At 37.3% G+C, this 19,107-nt stretch overlaps 1 protein-coding gene across 5 annotated transcripts in view; it reads right to left on the minus strand.

The window, feature by feature from the left end:
* The window catches only part of RNF24 (ring finger protein 24), a 139,293-nt gene that overhangs the window by 14,651 nt on the left and 105,535 nt on the right, over positions 1-19,107 (minus strand). For all 5 annotated transcript variants that reach the window (XM_079943653.1, XM_079943657.1, XM_079943654.1 and 2 more), the window contains 2 exons: positions 5,589-5,631; positions 3,431-3,472 (listed from right to left, as the gene is read on the minus strand). In XM_079943653.1, coding sequence (XP_079799779.1) covers positions 3,431-3,472; positions 5,589-5,631 — 85 coding nt within the window. The remainder of the gene's footprint in view (positions 1-3,430; positions 3,473-5,588; positions 5,632-19,107) is intronic.

The following is a 19,107-nucleotide window of genomic DNA, read 5'->3' on the forward strand; positions in this document are numbered from 1 at the left end:
GACCTAATTTCAAACACATCAATAATTGCATTGAACATAAATGGTCTAAACACATCAATTAAAAGACAGGTTGGCAGGGTGGATTAAAAAACATGACCTAACTATATGCTGTCTATAAAAACACTTCAAATATAAAGACATAATGTGTTTACAGATTAGAAAACTCAACATGGTAAAGATACCAAATTTCCCCCGATTTATATATTTAATGCAATACTAATCAAGATCCCAGCAGGATTTTTGTTGTTGTTGTTTGTGTGTGTACAGATAGACAAGCTGCTGTTACAATTTACATGGAAGAGCAAAGGAACCAGACTAGCTAAAACAGTTTTGGAAAAGAAGAATAAAGTTGGAGGAGTCATATTACCTGATTTTAAGACTTGCTATAAAAATACAGTAATCAAGACTGTGGTATTGGTGAAGGGACATAGGCACAGAAATCAATGGAACAGAATAGAGAATCCAGAAATAGACTCACAAAAATATGGCCATTTGATTTTTGATAAAGGTGCAAAAGAAATTAAGTGGAGAAAGCAACCATTCACCATAACCAGAGCTGGGGACACTGTGGTGAACAAATCAAAGACTAAATGCAAATGACAGGCAGATCACAGACTAATGTCAAGGCTCTCAGGCTTTTCTTAAAAAAAACCCATATCTGGCAATAGTTGGCAATAGCCTACATTCCCCTATGGTAACAATTAGCTAGAGCTGAGTGCTGACAACTTCTTTAACACAGGACCTTGCATGCCCCAGTGTGTCACAGCTTCCATGGCACTTTTCTGTTTCTCTTGATACCAAGACTCCATTAGATGCAATTTATTTATTTATGTTTGTTTTGTTTTTTTATAACTTTTGGCCACACCGCACAGCATGTGGGATCATCCACAGATTCAAACAACCACAGACCGTGTAATACTGTAGTATTCACTATTGAAAAAAATCTGCGTATAAGTGGACCCGTGCAGTTCAAACCCATGTTGTTCAAGGGTCAACTGTACTTTTTTTGTTTTTCTGTACGTGGGCCTCTCACTGTTGTGGCCTCTCCCGTTGCGGAGCACAGGCTCCGGACGCGCAGGCTCAGCGGCCATGGCTCACGGGCCCAGCCGCTCCATGGCATGTGGGATCTTCCCGGACCTGGGCATGAACCCGTGTCCCCTGCATCGGCAGGCGGACTCTCAACCACTGCGCCACCAGGGAAGCCCTCAACCGTACTTTTTAGATTTTTTTTGCCACGTGGCTTGTGGGATCTTAGTTCCCTGATCAGGGATTGAACCTGGGCCCTTGGCAGTGACAGCACGGAGTCCTAACCACTGGACCTCCAGGGAATTCCTCAACTGTATTTTTAAAATAATATATTAACTTACTTTCCTTCTTTAAAATTAAGAACATTATATATGAAATTAATATCCCTTTTGACCAACTTCCCCTAATCTTTTCCCTCTTCTCTCCTCCTCTGTGTGATCATTATGCATCCTTTTCAAACACTAAGCAGTATGCATATAAATCCATGAAAAATGTGTTTATCTTAGTTTACATACATGATATAAACATTTATATCATTTTGCAACTTGCTTTTTCAAGATTCCGTTAGAGATCTATCTAGGTTGACGTGTTTATAGATGGAGCTTGTTCCTTAATTTTGCCTGCCGTATAGTACCTCACTGTATGAATCACTGTATCAGGTTTCCTTCTTGTCCTCCCTCCCTCCCTCTCTTGATGGATAATCTTCCAGTGTATCATGTTTTATTTATTTGTCACACTACTGATGGACATTTAGCTTGTCTCTGATTTTCCACTATTATAATTATTCACTAATAACGTTATTCATATTGAAATTATGTGTGCTTACACAGGAACAAGCTATGTATCATTGTATAATTAGGCCACAGGAATGCACACACACAAAGAAGTTTGACAAAATAGTTTCAACACAAAGAAGTGCATCAAAAAAGGACCAAACTGCAAAAAGTACATGACTGGCCTCTGGAAACAAGTTGTAGAGCAAGGTTAGGTTTTCTTGGGCACAGTGAAACTGGAATTAGTGGGTGCGGTTGGGATACTAACTCTGATGAGTAATGATGTAACACAATTCACTTATTCAGGATAAAGATTCTAAACTAATGGGTCAAACCAATAAGGAAGACTTCTATTCCTGACAAACATGGTTATTCAGTATTGTTAATGTATGTCAGAATTAGATCTTTTCATTTATGGTCATCAAAAAGACTCCAAACAGAAGAGGATCACTTTCTGTTACTGTTTTAGGAAAAATTTAAAAATCAAACAGTATTTGATGCTTGAGTTTAATCCAAGGTTAGTTCTGAAATGCTGTACCATATCAACTCTTTGATAAAAAACATGCAGAAAGAGCAAAGGAGGGACTTCCCTTGGTGGCACAGTGGTTAAGACTCTGAGCTCCCAATGCAGGGGGCCTGGGTTTGATCCCTGGTCAGGGAACTAGATCTCACATGCATGCCACAACTAAGGAGCCCACCTGCCGCAACTAAGACCCAGTGCAACCAAATAAATAAATATTTTAAAAAAAGAGCAAAGGAGCAGTAGATAATTTCAAAGTGTTCAACAATAATATAAATCATTATTTTTTTTACTATTATTCAAATAATTTCACAACTTAACTCTCTTTGAAGAGACTGGTAATGTAGCTTCACCACAGTTATGCTATATAAAACATAGATATGACAGTGTGTAGCTTTTCAAGTCCTTGCTTTAAACACCAATTAAAAAACTCAGAAAGGGTGGAAGAGAAAGGGCCCTAAAATTAAAAATAAAAACTCTGAGCATTTGAAATCAGTGGCAAGACAAGGAATAAAATAAACAAGAATTACTATAGACTACGTGTCTTAAGGTGCATAGCAGGATACACACACACATCTGTATATAGCTTAGAAAGCATAACAATATAGTGAACACCCCAACCACACAACCTCATTACTAGACAAGTCCAAGAGTTCATATCTCTCCCTATAGCTCTTCCCTATTCCATCCCTCTGTCTCACCTCCCCAAGTCCCCACCTTCATGAAGTAATCACTGCCTTGTTTGTGCCATTGTTAAGAAAGGACTTCTGGGAACATTTTCAAGAGTGAAATTAGTGCAAATTCATCTTGAGTAGAAAAACTTGTTTATATCTATCTCCTACTCATATAGCATGGACAGCAAGCAGCATCCCTGCTGCTATGAAATCTTACACTGACACCATTCCTATTAAAAATGAGTTATTTTACACTCTTATAAGTCTTCACAAAATTGATTTTTATGTGACCTCACCCTCAAATATTCTATTAAGCTGATCAAAATAAGCCCAATTTTTTTCAGTGTGTGAAAATATAGATGTTTAAGCATACCACAGCATACCACTTCTGTTAGCATATACTCAAGAGCAGATTAAAATACTTATAGGCAACTTACCTCATGTAAATTCAGTTCTTTTACTTTTTCTTTTAATATAACCTGTAAGACAAAAAAAAAGTATGCTTTTATGCCCATTTAAATCTGTAATTTAAAAGATTTCTCATTGTTCTTACAAATATTTTTCTTTTCTGTATATAGCTCATTTCACCTCATATTCAGTATTAGAGAGAATCTCTTACAGTTTGAGATAGAACATTTTAGCAACATTCTTTTAACTTGAGCAAGGTGTAGTATTCTCCTGAAAAGCAATTTTAAAATCTCTTTGAGAATAGATTAAATTTTGGGAGAAGAAATTAACACATGCCTATCTGGAGTATGTGCTAATATGGGGGGAAAGTAAATGAGATTGCTTGCCTCATGATTTGGTAAAACACAGTATTGACTCATGGGACAGACTGGTAATTTATAAAAGACTGAAAAGTAAGGTCAATCTTAATTTTGGAAGCTTTGCTTATTATTATACATCAGTATCCTCAGAAAACTTTAGCTCTATCCAGAATTATGTAAATAGGTTTAAAACTCATCCAGGTGCTGTCCCTAACCTGACTTTGTGGTGACTGGATATCAGTTAAAAATAATGCAAAATGACAAGAGGGCAGATGACTATTTAAAAAGAACATCTCTAAACAAATAGGACCTAATCAAGCTTGAAAGCTTCTGCACAGCAAAGGAAACCATAAACAAAATGAAAAGACAACTTAAGGACTGGGAGAAAATATTTGCAAATGATGCCACTGACAAGGGCTTAATTTCCAAAATATACAAACAGCTCATACAACTCATTAACAAAAAACAAACAACCCAATTGAAAAATGGGCAGCAGACCTAAATAGACAGTTCTCCAAAGAAGACATACAGATGGACAACAGGCACATGAAAAGATGCTCAACATCACTAATTATCAGAGAAAAGAAAATCAAAACTACAATGAGGTATCACCTCCCACCAGTCAGAATGGTCATCATTAAAAAGCCTACAGATAACAAATGCTGGCGAGGGTGTGGAGAAAAGGGAACCCTCCTACGCTGTTGGTGGGAATGTAAGTTGGTGCAGCCACTATGGAAAACAGTGTGGAGGTTCCTCAAAAAACCATTTGAGACAAAAATTGAGACAAAAAGATTCATTCCTTTAGAAAACTAAGACATTCTTCTCTGTATATTAAATCCCACACGAGACCCATGTGTGGTTACCTGTGGACATCAGTGTGGACATCTAAGGAACTCACCAATGAGCTCAGATTTCAAAGAGACATGGATAAAAAGATATGTAATCCTAAAATGACGACATGGTCTGTAACATCAGTGTCAGCAAGATTAAAGACCCAAATAAACTGAAGCTTGGCCCCCACCCCCACCTCTCCCCCCCTCCTAAATTGCTATGGACGACAAAAATAATTTCATGCTCAGGGTCAAAAGAAAATTAAGGAACACCTAGGCCCACTGTTTGGTATCGGTGGTAAAATATTAATGGATGACGCATGGAAGAAAAAACAAATTTTACTGGCCTTCAAGAAAAGCTAAATTTATTACCTTAAAGAACATATCAGCAAAGGGATAGTACAAAGGGCTAGGAGTTAATAGCAATGACTGAAGTATCTGGACTTCCAGTAGTGTGACGTGAACTAACATTTAAAACACAAAGGGGAGGAGATGAGATCAGTATAATACAGCTGGTTACCTCTGAGGAACTAGTATGTCTTCTAATGAAGAAGGTAAAAATTTCATTTAATGGACTCTCTGAACTCCATTAGGATGATAGTAAGTTCAAGGATTTTAAGCTACAGCATTTCTCTTTACCAAAATATTGGCCAAAGTTCCCTGTTACGTTATATTATTTTATCATTTGAACTTTCTGTAACTTCAAGTAATACTTAAGAGAAGCCACCACAATAAGCCCAGGCACTGCAACGAAGAGTAGCCCCCACTCGCCGCAACTAGAGAAAGCCCGTGTACAGTAACGAAGACTCAACACAGCCAAAAAAAAAAAAAAAAAAAAAAGGAACACTTGAAGTATTTTGTATGGCAAATTGGCAAGCAAAATGCTAAAATGAACACAAGTAAATCTAGTCCCAGTTTAAAATATGAGTGGAAACCTAAGGTCTCATTTTTTTGGTGAAGAACATGATCAAAGCTAATCTTAAGTAAATCTCTCTCACCTGTTTGTAGGCATAAAATTCTTTGTGTGCTTGATGTCTTAGCCTAAAAGACAGAAATGAGAAATGCAATACTGAGATTTCCATATAAGAATTTGACAAAAATTTTAAAACTGCTTATTTTTGGTATTAATTTATATCATTTATGGTTTAAAATCCAGAATCTTTATTCTAGAATACACTCAAATGACATATCTGTTACCATGTTATGAGAAAGTGACCAGTGAACCATAGAATGTTATCCAAATATATAAGGTCAAGTGAAATCTCATTAAAACAAAATCTCAAATATTTTAAAGAAGGCTCAATTTTTTATATTGACAATAGTCCACTTATTTCAATAATATTTAATATATCACATTTTTCCTAATTAAAAAATTGAGGTATCAATATAATATACATCTAATAATGTGCAAAAGCCTCAAGAATACAGATAATTATTAAAAAAAATTATACACACCACTGTAACTATCACCCAGATCAATACATAGAACATTTCCAGCATCCCTGAAATGACTCTTCCCAATCAATATTCACCCCTAACACTATCCTAATTTTTATCATTGTAGATTAACTATGCTTGTTTTTGAACTTCACATAAATGGATCATTTGGTATATACTCTCCTGTGTTGGCTTCTTTCAGTCAACAATTACTTGTGAAATTCATCCATGTTGTTGCAGTAATTATATTTTTGACTGACATATAGTGTTCCATTTTACGAATGAATATAAAACTATCCATTCCACTGTTGACAAATATTTAGGTTACTTCCAATTTGGGGCAATTATGAATCAAGCTGCTATACAAATTCTTCTACATGTCTTTTAGTGGACATATAGACTCATTTCTGTTGAGTGAGTATCTAGGAGTAGAATTACTGGTCCAAAGTGCTTGTACCAGTTTTACTCCTATGGGTAGTGCATGAAAGTTCTAGTTGTTCACATCTTTGCCACAGCTTGGTAGGGTCAGTCTAAAAATTTTTAGCCAGTCTGGTGGGTGTTCAGTGGTATCTCATTTTGGTTTTAATTTTGCATTTCCCAAATGATGTTTAAGACCCTTTCATATGCTTATTGCCTGTTTGGATATTTTCTTTTACGAAATGCCTGTTCAAGTCTTTTGTCCATTTAAGAAAATGAGTTGACTATATTTTTCTTATTGATTTGTAGGAGCTGTTTAAATATTTTAGATGCAAGTCCTCTGTTGGGTACTGCAATACTCTATGGCTTGCCTTTTAATTCTCTTAATGTTATCTTTTGATGAACAAAAGCTTTTAATTTAAAGCTTTTTAATTTAATTTGTGTCCAGTTAAAGAAATCTTTGCCAACCCCCAGATAATGAAGATAATTTCTTGTGTGTATCGTGAAAATAATTTGTTATTTTACCTATCACATTGAGGTCTATGATCCATCTGAAATTAGTCTTTATGTATGATGTGAGGTAGAGGTCAAAGTTCTTTTTATCCACATGCAGATTTTCATTTGACTCCTTTATTGAAGAGACACTTCTTTCCCCACTGTGTTGCAATGGCACATCTGCTGTAAGTGAGACCAATGTGTGGTTCTGTTTCTAGAGTTTCTGTTTTATCCCACTGGTTTATCTGCCCATCCTTGTGTACTGGGTTGAATCGTGTCCCCTCAAAATTAATGTCAAACTGCTACCTCAGAATGTAACCTTGTTTGGAAATAGCATCTTTGCAGACTATTTAGTAGTTAAAATGAGGTCACATTAGGATTAGGGTAGACCATAAATCCAATATGACTGTTGTCCTTAGAAGAAGAGGAGAGGATATACAGAGACACAGGGAAGAAGGCCAGGTGAAGACAGAGGCAGAGACTGAAGTGATGCAGCTACAAGCCAAAAAATATCAAGGATTGCTGACAACCACCAGGAACTAAGAAGAGGCAAGGAAGTATCCTCCCCTAGATAGCCTTCAGAGGCAGCATGGCCCTGCCAACACCTTAATTTCGAACTTCTAGCTTCCAGAACTGTGAGAGTTTGATAAATTTCTGTTGTTTTAAGCCATCCAGCTTGTGGTACTTTGTTACAGCAACCCTGGGAAACCAATGCATCTTGTGTCAATACCATGCCAGTTTAAAAAAAAAAAAACACCTTTTATTTTGAAATGGTCTTATAGGAAAGTTGCAAAAAATATCAGAGTTCATATATACTTCTCTCCCCAGTTTTCCAACATTCACATCTTACATAACCATAGAACAATGATCAAAAGCAGGAAATTAACACTAATGTTTTGATATTAATACTCGTATAGTATTCACCAAACAGACTTTGTTTGAATTTCACCAGTTTTTTCACTAATGTTCTTTTCCTATCTTGTGATCCAATCCAGGACCCCAGCCTGCATCTAGTTGTGTCTCCTTAGTTTCTTCAAATCTGTGACAGTTCCTTAGTTTTTCCTTGTTTTTCAGGATTTTGACATATCGACCATGATCACTTGGTTATGGCAATGTCTACTGGGTCTCTCCACTGTAAAGTTACTATTTTCCCCTTTGCAACTGATCAATATCTTGGGGGAGACACATTGAAACTATGAAAATATCCTATATTTTTCTCAAGCTTTTGCCCACTGATTTTAGCATCCATCTTGCTTGCAACAATTCTGCAGTGTTTGCCTGGTGGTGGTTTTGTAGTTCCCTAATTCCTTGTACATTAACTGGGATTCTTCTGTAAGGAAGAGATGCCCCTTCTCCTTCATTTATTTATATCAGCATGGACTCATTTGTGTTAGTCTATGGGTTATAATTTAATATGATCATTATTTATTTTGTTGCTCAAATTGATTTAGGCTTTTAGGCCCTCCTTCAGGTTGATTCTTATATCCTTTCAACATGCCCTCATCCTTTCCCATGCATTTCCTAGCTCACTGGCACCAAAAGATGTTACAAGCTCATCTTGTATTTTCCATGCTCCAGTTGTGGAATTAACCACTTCTTTCAAAGAGCCTTGGTTCCTTTTATTGGAGAATAATATTTAGAAACCAAGATCTGGGTGCTAGGTGAATAGCACTCTGTTTTAAGTACTGGAGTTTGGAAAAAGTCTTGGGTCCTCAAGCTTTGTTCTTAACTACTTTGGCTATTCGTGGTCCTTTGCATTTCCATATAGATTTCATGAGCTTATCAATTTCCACAAAAAAAATCTGTTGGGATTTTGACGGACACTGTGTTTAATTTATAGATCAATTGGGGGAAGAACTGACATCTTTGCAAGATTGCATTTCCAACCTGTGAATATAGCATACTCTATTTATTAGATCTTCTTTCTCTGTACACATTTCTACGTAGAACACTTATATACCCTTCATTAAATTTATTCCTAGGTATTTGGTAATTTTTGATCTACTATAAATGGTATTTAAAATTTTTTTATGTTCTAATTCTTTGTTGCTACTACATAGAAAAAAATTCAATTTTTGAATATTGATCCTGTATCTAGTGACTTGCTAAGTTCACTTATTAATTCTAAACATCTTATCTGCAGAATCTTTTGGATTTTTAAAATACACAATTATTTTGTCTGCAAATAATAACAGTTAAAACTCTACCTATTTAATCTTCACATATTTCACTCTTTATTCTTTTTTTTTTTAATTTTTATTTTTTTGCGGTACGCGGGCCTCTCACTGCTGTGGCCTCCCGTTGCGGAGCACAGGCTCCGGACGCGCAGGCTCAGCGGCCATGGCTCACGGGCCCAGCTGCTTCGCGGCATGTGGGATCTCCCCGGCCCGGGGCACGAACCCGTGTCCCCTGCATCGGCAGGCGGACTCTCAACCAGTGCGCCACCAGGGAAGCCCTCACTCTTTATTCTTTATTTCACTTCTTTTTTTTTCCTGCACTGGCCAGGACCTCCAGTACCAATATTAAATGCAAGTGATGGCAGTGAATGTCCTTATTAATATGTTACTACTAAATACGATGTTTTCTCTAGATTTTTTGTAGATAACCCTTGATTCAAATAAAGTTCCCTTGTATCCTAGTTTTAGACTTAAAAAAATCATGAATAGGTATTAATTTTTGTCAAGTGCTTTTTTTCCCTTTTTACTGTTAATGTGGAATACTGTATTGATTGATTTTCAAATGTTAAAACAATCTTCATTTCTGGAACAAAACTCCACTTGGTTGTGGTGTACCACCTTTTTGTACATCCTTGAATTTTATTTACTAATATTTTGTTCATGAGAAAGATTAGTCTATAATTTCCATTCTTGTAATGTCCTCGTCAGGCTTTGGAATCAAAATTATCTGGCCTCATCGAAGTATCTCTTCTATTCTCTGGAAAAGTCATATAAGAGTGGTATTTTTTTGGGCTTCCCTGGTGGCGCAGTGGTTGAGAGTCCGCCTGCCGATGCAGGGGACGCGGGTTCGTGCCCCGGTCTGGGAAGATCCCACATGCCGTGGAGCGGCTGGGCCCGTGAGCCATGGCCGCTGAGCCTGAGTGTCCGGAGCCTGTGCTCTGCAACGGGAGAGGCCACAACAGTGAGAGGCCCGCGTACCGCAAAAAAAAAAAAAAAAAAAGAGTGGTATTTTTTCCTTAAATGTTTGGAGAAATTCACTGCTGAAGTTACCTGACTTGCAGTTTCTTTGTGGAAATGCTTTTATTATTACGTATATAATTATTAATATTTTATATTTCTTCTTGACTCAGTTAAAAATGTTATTATTCTTTTACTTGTATTCACATAACATACAATTAACCATCTTAAACTGTATAATCCAGTGGTACTTAGTGCAGTCACAATGTTGTGCAACCACTAGTTCACTCTAGTTTCAAAACTTTTTCATCAAAAAAAATCTGGTACTCATTAAGTAGTTGGTCCCCACTCCCCCGTTCCCTGGTAATCTCTAATCTGCTTTCTGTCTCTATGGATTTGCCTATTATGGATACATTACATAAAATAAATCATACAATATGTGACCATTTTGTGTCTGGCTTTTCATTTAGCGTAATGTTTTCGAGGCTCTGCCTATTTGTAGCATGTATCAGTACTTCACTCCTTTTTATGGCTGAATAATATTTCACTATATGTATATGCCACAATTTGATTATCCATTTGTCTATTAATGAGCATTTGGGTTGTTTATACCTTCTGGCTATTACGAATAATGATATAAACATTCTGTACAAATTTCCTTGTGGACATATCTCTTCATTTGTCTTGGGTATATACCTAGGAGTGAAATTTCTGGGTCATATGGTAATTCTATGTTTAACTTTCAAGGAACTGATGAACTGTTTTCCACAGTTCCTGCACCATTTTACATTCCCACCAGCAATGTATGAGGGTTTCTATTTCTCCACATCCTTGTCAACACATAATTTTCCATATTTTTGACTACAGCATCCTACTAGTTGTGACATTTATTGTGGTTTTAATGTGCATTTCCTTAATGACCAATGCTGTTGAACATCTTTTCACATGCTTATTGGCCATCTGTATATCTTCCTTGGAGAAATGGCTACTTAAGCCCTTTACCTATTTTTAAATTCAGTTGTCTTTTCTTTTATTTTAATATTTATTTATTTATTTAATTATTTATGGCTGCATTGGGTCTTCGTTGCTGTGCGTGGGCTTTCTCTAGTTGCAGCGAGTGGGGGCTACTCTTCATTGTGGTGCACGGGCTTCTCATTGCGGTGGCTTCTTTTGTTGCGGAGCATAGGCTCTAGGCATGCGGGCTTCAGTAGTTGTGGTATGAGGGCTCAGTAGTTGTGACTCGTGGGCTCTACAGTGCAGGCTCAGTAGTTGTGGCGCACAGGCTTAGTTGCTCCGCGGCATGTGGGATCTTCCTGGACCAGGGCTCAAACCCGTGTCCCCTGCATTGGCAGGCAGATTCTTAACCACTGCACCACCAGGGAAGTCCCAATATTTGTTTATTTAATTTATTTTTGGCTGCGTTGGGTCTTAGTTGCAGCATGCAGGATCCTCTGCTGCGGCGTGCAGGCTTCTCTCTAGTTGTGGTGCGTGGGCTCAGCTGTTGTGGAGCTTGGGTTCCAGAGTGTGTGGGCTCTGTAGTTGTGGTGTGCAGGGTCCAGAGCATGTGGGCTCTGTAGTTGTGGCACGTGGGCTCTCTAGTTGTAGCCCACATGCTCAGTAGTAGCAGTGCGTGGGCTTAGTTGCCCTATGGCATGTGGGATCTTAGTTCCCTGACCAGGGATCGAACCCACGTCCCCTGCATTGGAAGGTGGAATCTTAACCACTGGACCACTAGGGAAGTCCCAAATTCAGTTGTCTTTTTGCTGTTGAGTTGTAAGAGTTTTTAAAAATATATATCCTGGATATTAAACCCTTATCAGATATATGATTCGTAAATATTTCTCTCCCATTCTGTAGGCTGTTTTTTTCACTTTCTTGATAATGCTCTTTGATGCACAAATGTTATTAATTTTTATAAGTCCAATTTATCTATTTTTTCTTTTGTTGTTTGTGCTTTTGCTGTCAAATCTAAGACTCTATTGTCAATCTGAGGTCATGAAGATTTACTTGTTTTCTCCCAAGAGTTTTATAGTTTTAGCTCATGTTTAGGTCGCTGATCTATTTTTAAAAAATTTTTTTTTTAAATTTATTTTTGGCTGCGTTGGGTCTTCATTGCTGTATGTGGGCTTTTCTCTAGTTGTGGCGAGTGGGGGCTACTCTTCATGGCAGTGCACGGGTTTCTCATTGTGGTGGCTTCTCTTGTTGTGGGGCACAGACTCTAGGCATGCGGGCTTCAGTAGCTGTGGCACCCAGGCTCAGTAGTTGTGGCGCGTGGGCTCTAGAGTGCAGGGTCAGTAGTTGTGGCACGTGGACTTAGTTGCTCTGCGGCATGTGGGGTCTTCCTGGACCAGGGCTCAAACCCGTGTCCCCTGCATTGGCAGGCAGATTCTTAACCACTGTGCCACCAGGGAAGTCCTGCTGATCTATTTTTTGAGTTAATTTTTATATAGGAAATGAGGCAGGGGTTCAATTTTATTCTTTCACGTGTATTATTCAGTTGGTCCACCATTTGTTGAAGAGATTATTCTTTTGCCACTGAATGGGCCTGGCACCCTTGTGAAAAACAACTGGCCATACCATACTACCCAAAGTAATCTACAGATTTAATGTGATCCCTATCAAATTACCCATGACATTTTTTTTACAGAAATGGAACAGATAATCCTAAAATTTATATGGAACCATAAAAGCCAGAATTGCAAAGCAACCCTGAGTAACAAGAATAAAACTGGAGGCATAACCCTCCCAGACTTCAGATAATACTACAAAGCTACAGTGATCAAAACAGCCTGTTACTCTCATGACAACAGACATACAAATCAATGGAACAGAATAGAAAGCCCAGAAATAAACCCATACACCTATGGACAATTAGTGTTCCTCAAAGGAGGCAAGACTATACAATGGGGAAAAGTATCTTCAGCAAGTGGTGTTGGGAAAGTTGGACAGCCGCATGTAAATCAATGAGGTTTAGAACACACCCTCACACCATACTCAAAAATAAACTCAAAATGGCTTAAAGACTAAATACAAGACAAGATACCATAAAACTCCTAGAAGAGGACACAGGCAAAACATTGTCTGACATAAATCATATCAATGTTTTCTTAGGTGAGTCTCCCAAGGCAATAGAAATAAAAGCAAAAATAAACAAATGGGACCTAATCAAGCTTATAAGCTTTTGCACAGCAAAGGAAACCATGAACAAAATGAAAAGACAACCTACGGACTGGGAGAAAATATTTGCAAATGATGCGACCGAAAAGGGCTTAATTTCCAAAATTTACAAACAGCTCATACAACTCAATAACAAAAAACCAAACAGCCCAACTGAAAAATGGGCAGAAGACCTAAACAGACATTTCTCCAAAGAAGACATACAGATGGCCAATAGGCACATGAAAAGATGCTCATCATCGCAAATTATTAGAGAAATGCAAATCAAAACTATATGAGGTACCACCTTACACTGGTCAGAATGGCCATCTTCATAAAGTCTGCAAACAATAAATGATGGAGAGGGTGTGGAGAAAAGGGAACCCTCCTACACTGTTGGTGGCAATGTAAATTGGTGCAGCCACTATGCAGAACAGTATGGAGATTCCTCAAAAAACTAAAAATAGAGCTACCATATGATCCAGCAATCCCACTTTTGGGCATACACCCAGACTAAACGATAATTCGAAAAGATACATGCATCCCTATGTTCATAGCAGAACTATTTACAATAGCCAAGACATGGAAACAACCTGAATGTCCATCGAAAGATGAATGGGTGAAGAAGATGTGGTATATATACACAGTGGAATAAATAAACAACAAGGTCCTACTGTATAGCACAGAGAACTATATTCAATATCCTGTGATAAACCATAATGGAAAAAAATATATACATGTATAACTGAGTCACTTTGCTGTACAGCAGAAATTAACACAACACTGTAAATCAACTATACTTCAATAAAATTAAAAAAAAAACTATATGGAGAGCCACAAAAGCCAAAAAAAAAAAATCAATTCACCATAGATGTTTGGGTTTATTTCTGGACTCTCAATTCTATTTTATTGATTTATATGTCCATTCTTAACAGTACCACATATTTTGATAACTGTAGCTTAAAGGAAGTTTTGAAATTGGGAAGTTCAAGTCTTCCTGCCTTTTTTTCTTTTTCAGTGTTGTTTTGGCTATTTGAGGCTCCCTGCAGTTCTAAATGAATTGAGGATCAGTTTTTCCATTTCTGTATCAAAGGTTATTAGAATTTTGATAGGCTTTGCATTGAATCTGTAGACTGCTTTGAGGAATACTGCCATCTTAACATATTAAGGCTTCCAATCCATGAAATCTTTCCATTTATTTAGGTCTTCTTTATTTCAGCAATATTTTGTAGTTTTCAGTGAACAAGTCTTTCACCTCCTTGGTTAAATTTACTCCTAGGAATTTCATTCTTTTGGATGCTATTGTAAATGTTTCATTTATTTCCTTTTCAGATTGTTCCTTGTTGGTGTACAGAAATACATCTGATTTTTTTGTGCTGATTCTGTATTCTCAAAGTTTGCTTAACTTGTTTAGTAGTTCTAGATTTTTTTTTGTGTGTGTATTCTATGGGATTGTCTATATATAGAATCATGTCATCTTCAAAAAGAGATAGTTTTACTTCTTTCTTTCCAACTGGATGCCCTCTATTTCTTTTTCTTGTGTAAATGCTCTGGCTAAAACTTCTAGTACAATGTTGCATGGTAATGGTGAAAGTGGGCATCTTTTTAAAATCAAAATCAATGCTTTTATTTTTTTCACTGTTTCTGTTGAGAAATCAGATTTTTTTTTTTAGTATACAATGACGTGTATCCACCATTATAGTAACATACAGAATAGTTTCATCGCCCTACACATTCTTTGTCTTCTACCTGTTCATCCTTCCCTCTCCCGTAGATCCTGGCAACCGCTGACTTTTTAACTTTCTCCATAGTTTTGCCTTTTCCAGAATGTCACATTGTGAGAGTCACATAGTATGTAGCCTTTTCAAAGTGGCTTCTTTCACTTAGAAATATGCATTTAAGATTCCTCCATGTCCTTTCATGGCTTGATAGCGCATTTACTTTCAGTGCTGAATAATATTCTGTTATCTGGATGGACCACAATTCATTTATTCATTTACTCACTGAAGGATATCTCGGTTGATACCAAGTTTTGGCATTTATGAGTAAAGCTTCTTTCTAAAACATCTGTGTGTTGGTTTTTGTGTGGACATAAGTTTTCAAATACTTTAGATATTTAAAGAAATTCACTTCTGTGTGTGTATGTGTGTGTGTGTGTGTGTGTGTGTGTAATATTTTATCTTAGTCATGGTTGTCAGCCATTTTACAAAAAACGACCCCCCCGCCCAAACAAACCCCATTTTTTGTGATTTGCTGTACTTCTTGAATCCTTAACTTGTGAGGGAAATTTTCATCGACTGCTTCTTCCCTATTTTCTCTCAACATTTCTTTTTTGGACTCATTTAAATGTGGTTTAGGCCTTTTTACTATGTCCCAAATTTTTGTTACATTTTCTACCCCTTCCTCTTTCCAACTGTTATCCTGCTTATTTTCTACTGACTATTTGCCACATTACTAACATTTTTGTTATTAAAGAGTATTGAGCAGAGTTCCCTGTGCTATACAGTAGGTCCTTGTTGGCTACTATTTTAAACATACCAGTGTATATGTGTCAATCCCATACTCCCATTCTATCCCTCCCTGCCATCCTTCCTCCCTGCTAACCATAAATTTGTTCTCTAAGTCAGGAGTCCCCAACCCCCTGCCTGTTAGGAACCGGGCTGCACAGCAGGTGAGTGGCAGGCGAGTGAGTAAAGCTTCATCTGCCACTCCCCATTACTCACCCGGGGAAAAATTGTCTTCCTCAGAACTAGTCCCTGGTGCCAAACGATTGGGGACTGCTGCTCTAAGTCTGTGAATATGTTTCTCTTTTGTTCATTTGCATCTTTTTATTAGATTCTTCATACAAGTGATATCATATGATATTTGTCTTTCTCTGTCTGACTTACTTCACTTAGTATGATAATCTCCAGGTTCATCTATGTTGCTGCAAATGGCATTATTTTATTCTTTTTAATGGCTGAGTAATATTCCATTGTATATATGTACCACATCTTATTCATTCATCTCTTGATGGACATTTAGGTTGCTTCCATGTCTTGACTATTGTAAACAGTGCTGCAATGAACATTGGGGTGCACGTATCCTTTTGAACCATGTTTTTCTTTGGATATATGCCCAGGAGTGGGATTGCTGGATCTTATGGTGGCTCTATTTTTAGTTTCTTAAGGAACCTCCATACTATTCTGCACAATGGCCGTACGAATTTACATTCCCACCAACAGTATAGGAGGGTTGCCTTTTCTCCACACCCTCTCCAGCATTTATTGTTTATAGACTTTTTTTTTTTTTTTTTTTTTTTTTGCGGTATGCAGGCCTCTCACTGTTGTGGCCTCTCCCGTTGCGGAGCACAGGCTCCGGACGCGCAGGCTCAGCGGCCATGGCTCACGGGCCCAGCCGCTCCACGGCATGTGGGATCCTCCCGGACCGGGGCACGAATCCGTGTCCCCTGCATCGGCAGGCGGACTCTCAACCACTTCGCCACCAGGGAAGCCCTGTTTATAGACTTTTTGATGGCCATTCTGACTGGTGTGAGATGATCTCTCATTGTAGCCTTGATTTGCATTTCTCTAATAATTAGTGATGTTGAGCATCTTTTCATGTGCCTCTTGGCCGTCTGTATGTTTTCTTTGGAGAAATGTCTATTTAGGTCTTCTGCCCAGAAAATGGGCATCTTTGTCTTGTTCCTGATCTTAGGGGGAAAGCTTTCAGTTTTTCACCATTGAGTATGATGTTAGTTGTGGGTTATTCATAAATGCTATTTCTTATGTCATTTTTTTAAAAATTTTATTATTTTATTTATTTATATTTTGGCTGCATTGGGTCTTCATTGCTGTGCATGGGCTTTCTCTAGTTGTTGTGAGCAGGGGTTACTCTTCGTTGTGGTGCATGGGCTTCTCATTGTGGTGGCTTCTCTTGTTGTGGAGCATGGGCTCTAGGTGTGCAGGCTTCAGTAGTTGTGGCACGCAGGCTCAGTAGTTGGGGCTCACAGGCTCTACAGCACAGGCTCAGTAGTTGTGGCGCATGGGCTTAGTTGATCCGTGGCATGTGGGATCTTCCCGGAACAGGGCTCGAACCCGTGTCTCCCGCATTGGCAGGAGGATTCTTAACTACTGCACCACCAGGGAAGTCCCCTTATGTCAGTTTTAGTGCACTGTGTTTTTTCTAGGAAAGTGTCTAATTCGACTAAAATTTCAAATTTACTGGCATAAAGTTGTTTATAATATCCTTTGCTATCTTTTTAATGCTTTTAGGATTTGTAGTAATGTCCCCTTTTTAATTTCTGATATTAGTAAATTTATGTTTTCTCTTCTTCTGGGTCTCTTTCTAGAGATTCATCAATTTTGTTAATCTTTTCAAAGAATCAGCTTTTTTGATTTTAATAATTTTATTACACATTTGTTTTCTAGTTCATTGATTTCTGTGCTTAGTTTTTTTAGGAAGATTTTCTTCTACTTTCTTTTCAGTTTAATTGGTTTTTTTTTTTTAGTTCCATGAAAGGAAAATTTATATCACTGGTTTTCAGTCTTTCTTGTCTAATATATGATTTTTAAAACTATAAATTTCTCTTAATTAGGTCAAATTTATTAAACATGTAATTCAAATCATCCTTACTGTTTTTTTTCTTTTTTTGGTCTTCCTGTTTTGCTGAGAGAAGTGTACCTACATTTTCATGTAAAGGAATAAAATGAACTCCATTACAGTTCATTAAAATGAGGCTGGATTTGTAAATATACTTTGCTTATTTGACTTTTACTTGGATCTGCATATTTTCCCAAAGCATCATTACTTCCAGCCACAGCAGGGGTCAATTTGTGTTTACCTTTTTTTCAATCCATGGCTCAAAAATTCATCCCTTCTAGAAAGTCCTACTTAAATTAATTTCATCCCTCTGATTACTCCGTTACTCTAAGTTCAACTAATTACCTAATATTTTAGATTGCACTATTTTATTTTGCATTTGCCATGCATTTAAGAGAAATATCTTTTTGCTATTCCTTCCAGGAAACATACTAGTAATATAGATTGTGACTTATTTGATGAAAGGAGGTAAGAATGGGGAATATTTCCTTTTTCTTAAGTAGCTTGTTATCCATTATTGAAAGAAAAGTAAAGTAGGTACTGTCTTTGTTTAAAATTTTCAGGCTCAAAAAAAGTTTTAATATTGTAAATCAACTATACTTCAATAGAAAAGTTTTAGAATATCCTCAATACGCAAATCTGTCCTTTGAGTGTGATTATGAAATTCTGAAATGGTTATTTTGAAATGAAGCCTGATAAATATAATTTATTATTATTTTTTAAGTGGTTAAGAGCAAGTGCTTGGGTCAGACAACTAGGTTTGAGTCTCAGTTCTAACCAACTTTTATCTGTGTGACTATAGGAAAATTACTTAACTTCTGTAAAATAAAGATAATAAAGTTACCTAGTTTAACTGCAGTACACAGCACAGGGTCTGGCACATAGTAAGTACTTAATAACATGCTCAGTTAGACCTCCCACACTGCTCTTTGATTCTACTTATTCATGCTGAGTATCCTAAGCTTCCACTGCAGTAGTCATTTCAAACCCTTGCCACCCTCTTCAAGCTTTATCCTACCACCTCCTTCCCCATCATTTTCAACTACTTTTCAGAGAAAGAGGTTTTCAGATATGCAGCTCTCTTGCTCCCAGCCCCACATACCTACATATGTACTGTTCTTCCCAGTTACCTTCATCTCTGTCTTAAGAAGGTATTCTCCTGTTTAAAACCAATATTGCTGTAACTTTTAGGTATGTCTCTCCTCACTTCCACGATTCATTCTTTCTCACAAATCCTCTACAACTAGCTCATTCTCCTTAATATTATATTTATAAATATCCCTAAATCTCTATCTTA

Source organism: Stenella coeruleoalba (genome assembly GCF_951394435.1).
Source record: "Stenella coeruleoalba genome assembly, chromosome: 15".
In the NCBI taxonomy this organism is placed as follows: Eukaryota; Metazoa; Chordata; class Mammalia; order Artiodactyla; family Delphinidae; genus Stenella; species Stenella coeruleoalba.